Source organism: Euprymna scolopes, chromosome 42 (genome assembly GCF_053919585.1).
Source record: "Euprymna scolopes isolate OS-2025 chromosome 42, ASM5391958v1, whole genome shotgun sequence".
Taxonomy (NCBI): domain Eukaryota; kingdom Metazoa; phylum Mollusca; class Cephalopoda; order Sepiida; family Sepiolidae; genus Euprymna; species Euprymna scolopes.
This window is the reverse complement of record NC_136523.1, coordinates 41,858,683-41,872,829: the sequence shown is the minus strand read 5'-3', so window position 1 is coordinate 41,872,829 and position 14,147 is coordinate 41,858,683. Positions and strand designations below refer to the sequence as shown.

General features: G+C 31.9%; 1 protein-coding gene and 1 long non-coding RNA gene across 2 annotated transcripts in view; both read right to left on the bottom strand.

Annotated features, from left to right (window-relative positions):
* Positions 1–519: 519 nt before the first annotated feature.
* LOC145267040 (octopamine receptor beta-2R-like) lies at positions 520–4,445 on the bottom strand. The gene has a single exon (XM_080122981.1). It carries the CDS (start codon positions 1,855–1,857, stop codon positions 670–672), a length of 1,188 nt encoding a protein of 395 aa, XP_079979107.1. The 5' UTR covers positions 1,858–4,445; the 3' UTR covers positions 520–669.
* A 2,555-nt stretch (positions 4,446–7,000) lies between these two features.
* LOC145267041 (uncharacterized) overlaps positions 7,001–14,147 on the bottom strand; it is a 689,166-nt gene continuing 682,019 nt past the window's right edge. The window contains exon 6 of the long non-coding RNA XR_013864812.1: positions 7,001–7,662. This is a non-coding gene — a long non-coding RNA (uncharacterized LOC145267041). The remainder of the gene's footprint in view (positions 7,663–14,147) is intronic.

Below are 14,147 nucleotides of genomic sequence, written 5' to 3'. Positions count from 1 at the left end.
AATTTTTTTTGTATATTTTATTGGATTTTTTTTTCTTTGTAGCATTTAAAAGTCCGCCAGAAGCAGAACGTGAAGAGATAAACCATTTTTTTTGAAGAATAAATAAAAAGCAATTCGCTGCAGAATTGATTTCTTTTTTTTATATTTCGTTCTGGTAGCCATTTTTTTTTTAAATTGATAAATATATTTTGGTTTATCTTATTTTATTTTTTGTAGTTTTTATGAGTCTATCAAACGTTGACAGGTAAATAATTTCATTCCGAAGAATAAAAAATAAATTACTGCGGGATTGTTTTCTTTTTTTTTTTTCGTTAATATTTCGTAACGGCAGTCATTTCGTAAATATATATATATATATATATATATATATATGTATGTATATATATATATATACATACATATATTTAATATTTTTTAAATTTTATTATAATCATCTTTTTTAGTCACTAAATAAATGTGAACAAGTAAATTATTTTATTCTGAGGAATAAAAATAATTGCTGCGGTATTATTTTTTCGTTAATATTTCGTATCGATACACAACTTAAACCGATCATTGTGCGGCAGCCATTTTGAAAAAAAAATATGTGTAAATAGTTTTTTTCCTGTTGTATTTCTTTTTTTCTTTTTTAGCTTTGAAGTGTCTATCTTTTAATATGACGTGAACAAATCAAACATCGTGCCGCCCCTTGTCTGATATATGAAGTGTTGTAGAGTCTTTGTAGTCGGAATGGTTCGTGGCATAATTTAAATGTATGGTGTCCTGTTCGCGCTGTAGACAACTGCAGTTCTCTAATTTTAACAGCTTGATAAACGCGTTTCGAAAGTCCTTGTTGAAATAGGCGTATATAATAGGATTCAGGCACGAGTTGAAATAGCCGATCCAAAAGAGAATCGAACCTAAAACCTTCGGATAAGGACAGTCTGATTTACAAATGGTCGTTATGACATACCAAGTAAAAAAGGGCACAAAACACGCTAGGAAAGCGCCCATGATAATACCGAGAGTTTTGGCTGCTTTATGCTCTCGTCTGATTCTTTTTCGTTCGTTTCTTTGGTCTGAAGGGTCCGTATAGCGTGTCCCGTTGGTCAAAAGACCACTGTGATAGTTAGTATGCAGCATGACGGTCGACTGGATAGCGTTTTCTTGTCGCCGGGCTTCCAGGTAGATTTTGACGTATAGAAACACCATGATTGCGCCCGGTATCCAAAACGAGATAAAAGATGATATAACCGCGTACTGTGTGTTGACAACGAACAGGCAGGTGTCGGTTTCGTTGTGGAGGTTTTGAATGTGCTCCTCAGTCGTGTAGAGCTGGGAGTGAACTGGGATATACGAGATGCACACCGACGACACCCAGGTGAGTATTAGCATAAGCATCACGCGGACCTTGGTCATGTGTAGGTCGTACTTTAGCGGATACATGATGGCGATATAGCGGTCCATGCTGATGCAGCATAGATGCAGGATAGACGCCGTGCTGAAGAGGACGTCGTTTGCGTTGAAGATGTCACACATCAGCTGTCCGAAGTACCACTGCCCGTTCATAATCTCAATACCGGCGCTGAACGGCATCACCATGCAGGCCACTAGGAGATCCGCAAAGGCCAGGGAGACGATGAAGTAGTTGGTCAGCATTCGCAGCCGGTGGAACTTGTAGACACTGATGATGACGAGGAGGTTGCCAAAGACGGCGGTCACCATGATTGTGACCATTGCTATTGCACGGACGATGAAAAGCACGCCAGCTGATTGCTCCAGCGCCGTACTGGGAGTCGTGTTTTGCATGTCTGTTGTGTTGCTAAGTTCATAGTCGACTTTTAGATGATAGGAGAGGTTTAAGAATTTTATATGCATTGTGCGTTGGTATCAGTGCCCCTAAAAACAGAGGCGCGAAAGGTTTGTGTTCAAAATAAAAAATAAAAGAAATAGACGCTGTGATTTTTTGTTTCGCAAAAGCCCCCCAAAATAGAGGCTAGAGATGTTTGTTTTTAAAATTAAGAATTAAAATAAAAAAATGTGATTTTTATTTGGCAAAATCCCCATAAAAACAGAGGTTGGAAATGTATATTTCCAAAATTAAAAATTAATAAATTAAAGGCTGTGATTTTTATTTTGCAGAATCCCCCTAAAACAGAGGTTGAAAATGTATGTTTTCAAAATTAAAAAAACAAAAATGTTATTTTTATTTTGCAAAATCCTCTAGAAACAGAGCCGGAAAATGTTTGTTTTCAAAATTTAAAAGATAAAAAAAAAATATAATGCTATGATTTTTATTTTGCAAAATCCCCTAAAAAGTATCTAAAATCTCTTATAAATACCCTATAAAGATATAAAATTCCTTATAAAGCCTCTAAAAGCAGAGTCCGAAAATATTTGTTTTTAAAAGTTAAACAATAAAAAAATAAAAAGTTGTGATTTTTATCTTGCAAAATCCTCGAAAAAGTCTCTAAAATCCCCTATAAATCTATAAAATCCCCTATAAATCTATAAAATCCCATATAAAGCCTCTAAAAACAGAGGCTGAAAATGTTTGTTTTCAAAATTAAAAAATGCATATATATATATTGCAACAACCCTAAAAACATAGGTTAGTTAGTTGCTTTACAGAGACATGGAAATAAGAGCCATTTTCTTTTAAAGGTCCCTACAGAGACCGGAATTATTTTTAATTTCCCTAAAAACAATGGGAGATGAGCTTTTATTTGAAAAATGACTAAAAACAGAGCCGAGTTATTTTTTTTTTTAATGGTGCCTATAATAGGGACCAACACTTTTGAAAAGATCCTTACAGATGACGGATTGTTTTAATTGTCTCGAAAAACAATAGGTCAGTATCCTTTTCTTTAAAATGTCCCATGAAACAGAGACTAGTCTTTCAATGACTTCTAAAATAGAGATAAGTTTTTTAAAGGTCCCTACAAGAGTCCCTAAAATCAATAAAATATTACTTATTCTTTAAAAATTTCCTATAAATAGAGGCTAGTTGTTTGCTTTTAAAGGAATATTGAAATAGGGCCCGATATTTTTTAAACTAATTAACTGGGATTATTTTAGTTGCACCTAAAAAAAGTGGGCCATTATTTTTTCTTTGAAAAGTCCCTAGAAATTAAAGCCTCCCTTTTTAATGCTTCCTAAAATAGAGGCCGTTTTTTTTTTTTGGAAAGATCCCTACAGAGGCCGGGTTGTTTTTGTAACAGACTCTAAAACAGTAAGTGATTAGCTTTTCTTTAATTTTCTTTTAAGGATTTCTAAAATAGAGACCAAAAATTTTGGAATGGTGCCTACAAACAGAATCTGGAATCTTTTATTAATTGCCCATAGAAGAAGTTCTGTAGAAGGGGATGATTTTTATTTTACATAAAAAAGGGTTTTGAAGCAGATGTTAAAAGTTTTTAAAAGTCTCTTAGAAACAGGGATCGAAGATACGTTTTAAATTCCTCTAGGATGAGTGAATGGTTATTTATTTTTGTTTTCAAAAATAAGTCCTTTGAAACAGGTGTATGATTGTTTTTGATATGCCATTAGAAACAAAATCCAGACATGTTTTCTAATTTACCTCAATAAAGAGGATGGTTCTCTCTCTCTTTTTTTTTTATAAAACCTTTTCAAAACAGAGGCTCAATTATCTTTAAGGTTTCTGAAACAGAGACCGACTCCATTTTAAAATTTATTTTGTAAACGCAGGATGTTAAAAAGGGTACTTTAAAGTTGTTGAAGATTTCAACTAATCGAGAGCTGATATTTTTTTTAGTCCTCTATAAACAAATTATGATAAGTTTTTTTTCTTTGATACACAAGACCTTTGAAAGGCCAATAGGAACAGAAACCGAATATCGTTTGGCACTTCTTCTAGAAGCATATTTTCATAAAAAAGGCCCTTTGAAACACAAGTCGGGGGATTATTTTAATGTCCTTTAAAAATAGAGACCTAATATTGTTTTCGATGAAGTAGATGATGATGATGATGATGATGATGATAGTTCGTTAAAAAAGGTCATTGAAAGCAAACGTTGAAGACATTCTTTTGAATGGCCACAAGAAACAGAGACCGCATATCCTTTTTTTTTTTTTTAAAGCGCTACAGGAACAGGAAGGCGATCTTTTCACTAAAAAAAGGTCCGCTGAAAAAGTACATTAGGGTTTCTTAAAAGCCATTGATACCTTTTTCTGTAAGGCTACTCAAAATAAATATTGATGAGTTTTATTTTAATTTTTTTTTGATTAAGTTTCTTCTTTCTTTAATGAACGGTCCCCCCAAAACAGAGACAGCGTATCCGTGTTTTGTGTAAATTTATTTAAATGCTAATCTTTTTGTAAAAAAAAAGTCATGTGAAACAGATTTAAAAGGTTATTTTATATATTTTTTGTGAAAATCTTTTTGAAAAATTGTGGTGATTTTTTTCTTAAAAAGTCCCCCTTTGAAACAAAAGTCATTTTAAAAAGAATTTTCTTAGCAACAGAGACCGACTATCTTATTTTAAAGTAATTTTGAAATAGAGAATGGGAAGTTTTTCTTTCGAATTAATGGCCCGGATGTTAAAAAAAAAAAAACGTTGGGTTGTTGTTTAAGGCCCTTACTATTTTTTCCTTTCGGAATTAAAGAAATTGAAGGTAGGACATCTGGTTGTTAAATAGTCATCTCGTTAAAATGCTCCGCTGAAACAAAGGCTGGATTTGAAACAAAAGTGATTGACCTTTTCTTTAACGCTCTTTGATAAAAAGAGACCGAATATTCGTTTGTGTAATTTTTGTCTAGAAACAAGATGGTGATATTTTCATTACAAAACGCCACTTGAAACAGTTGTTAAGGATTTTTTAAAGGTTGCCGATATCTTATTTTTGTGAACGTCTTCCGGGAACAAAAACGTTGAATTTTTCTTATTAAAAAGGCCTCTTAAAACAAAGTTAAGCTTTATTTAAAAAAAAAATACTCCTTGAAACAGAACCGACTATTTTCTTTTGTGTTTTGAAATAAAGAATGGGTAGGTTTTGTATAAATATTAATCCTGTTGTTAAATGGCAATATTTTTCTCAACAAACCCACTGAAACAAAAATTGTTTTAAGTCCCTTAATGCCTTTTCCCCAAAGTTTTCTATAAATAGGGGTAAGACAGTTTTCCTTTAAATAGTGATCCTTTCGTTAAAACGGCCCGTCGAAACAATGGCCGGAGTTATTTCAAGGCCCCTATTATTATATTACGAGAAATTTATAGACAGAGTGAGTAGTGATTTGTTTTTGTAAAAAAATGTAACCTTATTTTGTTTAGTGAAAAAAATCGACTCCTTTTTTTTTGTTTGTGAAAAAATTGTCTTGATTTTTTTTTGTGAGAAATGAACCTTTTTTTTTGGGGGGGGAGGGGGGGGGAAATAATCCTTATTTCTTTTTGTGAAAAAAATGGCCCTTTGTTTTTTCTTTGTGAAAAAGGACCCTTTGTTTTTGCGTAAAAAATAATCGTTATCGATTTTGTGTGAAAAAAAATACTCTCGTTTTTTTTTTCTAGAAAAATACCTCGTTTTTTTTTCTAGAAAAATACCTCGTTTTTTTTTCTAGAAAAATACCTCGTTTTTTTTTCTAGAAAAATACCTCGTTTTTTTTCTAGAAAAATACCTCGTTTTTTTTTCTAGAAAAATACCTCGTTTTTTTTTCTAGAAAAATACCTCGTTTTTGGTAAAAGATTACATCTTATCTATTTATTGTAAAAAAAAACAAATGAGCCTTATTTGTTGTTTGTGCGAAAAAAATGGCCCCGTTATTTCTTGCGAAAAATAACTCTTATTTTTGTTTTTGTAAAAAAGGATCCATTATTCATTTTCTTTGAGTGTGAAAAATGACCCATTATTTGTTTGCTTTTTATGATAAAAATGACCCTAATTTGTTTTTGTGAAAAAATGATCCCTTATTTATTTTTATTGTAAAAAATGACCCCTTATTTAGCATTTGTGAAATAAATAACTCCGTGTTTGTTTGTTTTTGTGAAAAATGACCCCTTATTTGGTTTTTATTGTAAAAAAATGACCCCTTATTTAGTTTTTATTGTAAAAAATGACCTCTTATTTGTTTTGTGTAAAAAATAGCTCCGTTGTTTTTGTGAAAAAAGTATTTTATTTGTTGTTTTGCGAAAAAATGATCCCTTATTTGTTTTTATTGTTAAAAAATGACCACTTATTTGGCTTTTGTGAAAAAATTACTCCGTATTTGTTTATTTTTTGTGAAAAAATGACCCTTTACTTGACTTTTGTGAAAAAATAACCCCTTATCTGGTTTTTGTGAAAAAAATAACTCCGTATTTTTTTTTTACACGGTAGTCACCACTTATCAAGGCCCGGAAGCCATTCAGGGATAAGGTTATTTGTTTATTTTTTATGAAAAAATGACCCCTTATTTGTTTTTCTGAGGAAAATGACTCCTTATTTAGTTTTGAGAAAAAGTGACCGTTTATTTGTTTTTTGTGTAAAAATGATCCCTTATTTGTTTTATTGTGAAAAAATGATCCCTTATTTGTTTTTTGTGTAAAAATGATCGCTTATTTGTTTTTTGTGTAAAAATGATCCCTTATTTGTTTTTTGTGTAAAAATGATCCCTTATTTGTTTTATTGTGTAAAAATGATCCCTTATTTGTTTTTTGTGTAAAAATGATCCCTTATTTGTTTTTTGTGTAAAAATGATCCCTTATTTGTTTTTTGCGTAAAAATGATCCCTTATTTGTTTTTTGTGTAAAAATGATCACTTATTTGTTTTTTGTGTAAAAATGACCCCTTATTTGTTTTTTGTGTAAAAATGATCTCTTATTTGTTTTATTGTGAAAAAATGATCCCTTATTTGTTTTTTGTGTAAAAATGATCTCTTATTTGTTTTTTGTGTAAAAATGATCCCTTATTTGTTTTATTGTGAAAAAATGATCCCTTATTTGTTTTATTATGTAAAAATTATCCCTTATTTGTTTTTTTGTGTAAAAATTATCCCTTATTTGTTTTATTGTGTAAAAATGATCGCTTATTTGTTTTTTGTGTAAAAATTATCCCTTATTTGTTTTATTGTGTAAAAATGATCGCTTATTTGTTTTTTGTGTAAAAATTATCCCTTATTTGTTTTATTGTGTAAAAATGATCCCTTATTTGTTTTTTGTGTAAAAATTATCCCTTATTTGTTTTATTGTGGTGAAAATAAACCTCTTATTTGTTTTTTTGTCAAAAAATGACCCCTTATTTGACTTTTGTGAAAAAAAAACTCCGTATTTGTTTTTTGTAAACATAGGTTAAGGAATTATTATTTTTGAAAAGTCTCAAAAAACAGGGACATAGATAGAGTTCCTTTTATGCATGAAATAGTGGTAAAAAGGGTTTCGTTTTTATTTTTTTTTAATTTTTTGCACAGCCCTTGAACAAAACAACAAAAAACACATCAATGTCTTTTGATTTCTTATGCCTCTTTAGCCTTCTTTGTTTTTTCAACTTCTAAAACAAATCAGTGATTTTTCTTATATGCATTGTTTGATTGTTAACTGTTGAATCTCGAGGTTCCCAGTTCTTGTAAATATAAGTACAAACGTCCCGCTGTGATCATTCTCTTCATCTTGATCTTTACGCTTGTGTTTACCGCATTTACTTTTCTTTCTTTCGAACGAAATCCATTTTAAGTCTTTGGAACAGCCAGGTACTCTTTAATAGAAAGAAAAGAAAAGAAAAAAAAGCAATTATAATCAATGTTTCACAAAATATAATAATATAATTTCAAACAGCCGTTCATAAAGAAAGCAAAGAAATTATTGGTTAAAACGATTAACCAATCAATATGATTCTCACACCCCGTGCAACACTTTTAAAATTCTTTGTTTGAATTTAATCCTAATTAATAACTGATTAATACCACATAATAACGTTAACACCCCGGTTCTCGTTAGGTCACCGAAGTCAAGCAAGGTTTAACCGGGTCAATACTAAAATTGGTGACCATTTGGGAATTCCAGACGCTGTACGTGCTCTCCGCTTATCGCGGCATTGTTTCCAGTCAGTGTTGGTCCTTTCTTTTCCACTAGATTCAACTAATGTGAATTCATGAGAAGTGTTGTTGGAGATTGCACAACTCTTACCTCACAATTACACACGCAGTGGAGATATCCATTGTATTTCGATATTGAACGGAGGCGATGAAAATTTATCTTTATTTCTTTCTTTAATTAAATTTATTTATTTATATATTAATAGGCTTAAATTTAAATATATCTTTGGATTGATAGTTTTCGATTAGTTGGTTGTTATGAGGCGCGATTACCTCCCTTGAATGAAATTCTGTTTATAAGAAAGATGTGTTTTACTTCCTTCTATAATTGAAATATTTGATATATATATACATACATATATATATATATATATATATATATATATATATATATATATATAACTTTACTTCCTTCTATAATCGAAATTTTTGATATATAACTTTACTTCCTTCTATAATTGAAATATTTGATATATATATATAACTTTACTTCCTTCTATAATCGAAATTTTTTATATATAACTTTACTTCCTTCTATAATTGAAATATTTGATATATATAATTATATATATATATATATATAACTTTACTTCCTTCTATAATTGAAATATTTGATATATATATATATAACTTTACTTCCTTCTATAATTGAAATATTTGATATATATATATATATATATATATATATATATATATATATATATATATATATATAACTTTACTTCCTTCTATAATCGAAACCGAAACCAAAACTTATGAAGAACGTTTGGTAAAATTATTTATTAAAAGAAATGGAAAGTCATAACAATTAAACGACAACCATTAGTAGGGCTAGGACAACAGCATATTCTTTCCATTATTCTGACTCTCGAGTGTGTACGTGTATATCTTATATGCTTTTATATGTAGTGATGTGGTTCTCGATAGATTAACTGTGTTTAATTGTGTCGGATATATACTCGAGAGTCCAAACAATGAAAAGAATATGCTGTTGTCATGGCCCTAGTCGTTAGGAAGAAAAAAGATGTAAGCGTGACACACAAAAAATAACACATACTATCATGTTAATATGTAGATGATCTATTATATATTTGTATGCCAACACTGGAGGCTGAAACAAGTTTACGCTAGGTGTTACTGTTTACAATGTCTCCCCACGGGACAGAGTTAGACACCAGGGTCGTTTTTTAATGTGGAGAAAAGGAACAAAAATAAAAATTGTCTCAGTCGTGAAGGATTTCTCCTCCACTGACAGAGAACAAGAAATTGAAGTGTAGATCTGAAGAACAGATACTACACTTTGATCTTGACCCGAAGGCCAAGAATTACCAACATGTCGAAAATGAGTAAATACTTGCGTGTCTATCCCTTTTAACGAAGTATCTTTAAGAAAAAAAGTTTAAATCTCTCCCCCTCTCTCTCTCTCTCTCATATATATATATATATATATATATATATATATATATATATATATATATATACTAGCATTTCAGCCCGGCGTTGCCCGGATGTTTGGATGTGTGTGTTGAGCAAAAAAAATAAAAGTGGTAGTAGGAAGGCAGGCTCGAACCCGTACCGCAAAGGAGGAAAAGAACGGGGTAAAACCTAACGTTTATGCTGTTACGACCACCGCCAAACCGGAAGCGATATTTTTTTAAAATTAAGGCTAGACAATCTAAAGGAGAGGATAACTTTCAAAAAGATCGGCGAAAAAAGTGACCCCCCCCCTGTAGAAAAGTGCCTAGTTGAAGGGAAAGATATTAATGTTTTTAGCCAATTTTTCGATATTTGTTGTATGAAAGGTCGAACTTTAAAACGATACTGATCTTGGTAAAATCCGTCGCCTCTATTGAAAGTTTAAGGCAGACATGTAAACATACATACATACATACATTTATATATTGGTAACTAAAAATTTTCGACCCAAACTGATGAAAAGCTTGCCGTATCTCTGAATACCCTGTATGTAAAATTTCAAATATTTAGATCAGAAATTGTCTGAGTAATTTGGAAGAGACCGCAGAGGTAATTTTTTTTAACTTTGACCCCTATTATGACCCCTTAAAATTTATTGTTTTGGGCTCAACTCAAGTTATTAAGTTAGATCCATGTCCAAGGAACCGATATCTAAAATTTCAAGTGCGTAGACCCAAAGTTGTCGGAGGAGTTTGGTAGAGTTTTCAAAGGTAGAATCGTTGAACTTTGACCCTTTAATCGCTCTAAATTAATGGCCAAAAAAACGATCACCTCGATTTTCCCAAATCTCAGTTCCCTGTATGTCAAATTTCGAGTCTGCAGACTAAAAATTGACAAAGTTATTGCGTAGGGAAATGTACACAGACATACACACAGGCACGTTCACTTATATATATATATATATATATATATATATATATATATATAATTTTTATGTAAATACTAGAAGAACTTTAGCTTTGTTTCATGTCAGTCATGGCATGTCTTCTTTCTTCAAAATTTGAAAAAGGTCTGAAACCTTTTTAAATTTTGTAATTTAATTTTTTTTTTGCCTGATGAAATCAAATATGATTGAAACGGTCTGCACATCGTAGCAAGATATTACCGCATTTACATAAAGAATAAGAAAAAGATGTATAATTTGCTCTTTTTGATTGAGCACTATCAACGACCTTTGTTGAGATTCAATTATTCCTAATTTGTTAATACTTTTCTACCTGGAATACACACACACACACACACACACACACACACACACACACACACACACACACACACACACGCACACGCACACGCACACACAGAGATATATGACTTGTTCGGTGAGGAGGGCGGCAGGTCTCCCTGAAGGATTAAAAACAAGACCTTCCAAAGGGCGAATGAACTCTTTTTTCTGGGTCAACGGCCAACTAGCACCGTGTATATTTGTGTGTGTGTATATGTGTATAGGGGTAGAGAGGGCTCCCGTAAGCCGTGGTGAAGGCAACCTTTCTAAGAGAAGCAAATCTCTGATTTAAAAAGCGGAAGATCAGTACCCGCATTAAGCTGGTCTGCAGTTTAATTTGTTGCTGGCTATCTTGCTCTCGCTTGTTGCTGGATCTCAACATTTTGAATCGAGAGAGAGACTTAGCTGTCGTACAAAGCTAAGACTCTGTAACATCATCTTTGTATAGATACTCCCTCAGGCATTTGGAATCATGGATTTTAAATGTCTGAGGGAGTGGCACTCGTCTGACAAGACGTTGCAATCATCATATATATATACATCGCACTATTAAGATGTCTAATAGAAATTATGTAGAATGTATGACACTGTTCCAATATCTTAATTAATTAATAAATGAACGAAGGAAAGAGGTTAAAGAATACAAAGTACTCCCGATACACCACAAATTAATAACTATACTTACTAAAAACCGACATACCTTTAATTAATAACTATACTCACCGAAAAGCGTCTATGAAAATGCTAGCATAAATAACTTAGTTAACTTAAGAAAGAAATCATCCTTTTGTTATCCCTCAACACCATCTCAAGATACCCCGTTTAATACTAAACTAAACAAACAGAAACACAATTTACTACAAATTGGATAAAGGTGAGTGCACTTTGCATACTTTATAATTAAACACCAGAAAACGATTAACTAAAATAATCTATGTGTCTAGCACGCTTCTAATTGGAATGTTACATATGTGCATACATGTTCCAGTAGAATCCCAATTCAAGAATAACACTTCATCAGACCAAAAAAAGGATCGATATTCAAACGGGAGTCAAAATTACATTAGTTTTTATAAGATATTTGGGTGTGGTTTACGTTATGGAAGAAAGTGGGTGTATACATTGTGAATGTGAGCAGTAGAGGTTTTGGAGGGAGGTGTGGTGAAGAAAAGGAATAGGGGTGAGGCAGGAGAGGGAAGTACGTTTTTGTGATGTTATGCTGTCACAGTGGGGATATGTTAGTATTCTTTTAACTTGACGGTTGGAGTTTTCGCTTTGATCTGAAGTAATATGATACTCTTATCATGGCTACTTCCCGATCTTAGGTTTTTATGGTTGTTTTTTTTTTTCTGGTGGCGACTTCATTTTCCTATTAACAAGTATTATTTATTGATTTTTTATTTTATTTTTCTTTTCGTGGCAAAAGTTTCTATATCCAACTATCCAATTACAAGTGTGCCACTGTTTAATACTAAACTAAACAAACAGAAACACAATTTACTACAAATTGGATAAAGGTGAGTGCACTTTGCATACGTAATAATTAAACACCCAAAAACGATTGACTAAAATAATCTAATGTTAAGGCCTAAAACCGCACCGTTTGTTAATTTTCACCAGGATTTGACTCCCCTAGGGACTTTTAGGTCTAACTGGGGGAGCAAATGCTGAACTTAGTCATTTTTTATGTCTTGTTCACTGTGCTTCACTTGTTTTCCTCAAACAAGACCCAGTGCCATTAAATCGTAAGATGCTACTATTTGAGACCAACTTTGCAGGGATACTATGTGGGGAGTTGGGCAGCGAGATATCTGTTCACATTACATTTAAACTTTTGCATGTCAGTAAAGTCAGGGAACCAGAGACCTGGGAGAGAACCCCGTAGTGTAGCAGTCCAGGGAAAGGAACTATTTGAGTAGAAGACCTTATGGCATCTAAGGATCTCTACAGGGTAGGGGGTGGGGTTTTTCTGCTTGTCTGATTTGTAGGGAGTATTTACATCGAGGGGTTACTAGTGCTGTGAGTTCATCAGAGCACTTACCATTAAAGTATTTGTAAAACAAGCACAGGGATGCCATATTTCGGCGATGGGACAGAGGTTGGTGTTTGACCGACAGTGTGGGACCTATCAGGTTATTAACTCTTTTTAAAACCCTATTTAGGAGCGAGAAACTAGTGGCAGATACCCCAGCCCACATGTGCCAACAGCATTCCATGAATTTAGGTTATTTTTGTTGTTATGTTTTTGTTTTCTCTCATACCAAATGCACTCATGCGTTATTTAAAATTATAATTTTATTAATTATCAACATTATTGTCGTCCTATCAAATTTTGTAAAAATTAACTAATAAATTAAAAGCGAAATATTTTTTTGGTGCGAGAGATGCCATGTGCTTACAATCTCTCGTTAACTCATTTTTAATTTTTTAAATTTTTACTTCAAAATTCTAAAATCAATCATTAAGAGAAAAAGTAATCACTAAATAAATTTATTAATCAATTTTATTGAAAACTCCGCTATCGTTTATCAAGAATCTTTTTAATTTCATTTTTTGTTGGTTGTTTTTCGGAGGGAGATATACTTTTTACACCCGCCTCTCTCTAAATTATATTTTAAAAATATTAAAATTTATTATTTTCTTTTTAAAACCAAATCTCCCTCAGTAATTTCTTTAATTTTCTATTTTTTAGCGATTATCAAGACCCCTAAGATGTGATATACCGGACATTATTTCTCGTTCTCACGTAACAGTCGTAACATTTTTTGTTTGTTTTCCGTGTTTTTTTTTTTCTTTACCGAATAAACGATTCCAAATAAATTAAACAACAAACAACATAGTCGGCGAGGTAGAAAAATCGATTTTACCCTTTTATAAACAACAGTATATAAGTAAATTCTTTTTATATTAATATAAAAAAATATGCGGTCTCGTTTATGAACATAATAAACGCTTTAAAATAAGTGAAACCACTAAGAACTTAGCCAGTTAGGTAGAAAACGAACACTTAGAAAATCGATTTTATTTAAAAAAAAAATTAAACAAGTAAAAATATTTTGTCAGACGAGTGCCACTCCCTCAGACATTCTATGGAGGTCAGGTGCGAACGAACACCCCATAATTTATACCATATTTCTTCAAACTGAGACATAATTATCAAAGCATACTTACGCAGATAGATATGAAAAGTCTTTATTAAAGTTTGTGCCTATTTCCATTCTATGGAGGCCAGGCGCGAACGCAGACCCCGCAATTTTATTATACTATCCCTATTTAAGTTAAAATATACTTATCAAATATTATTATGTACATATAACCTTTTTTTTTTAATTTTTTAATTTTTTAATTTTTTATTTCCATACTTTGTGGATCAGGCGCATACGCAGACCCCACAATTTTAATGAATCATTATTATGCCAGATCGAACACACTGTGTCTCGATAC

Coding starts and splice junctions, on each gene's coding strand:
- LOC145267040 (XM_080122981.1), bottom strand. CDS start 1,857: ATGCATATAAAATTCTTAAACCTCTCCTATCATCTAAAAGTCGACTAT.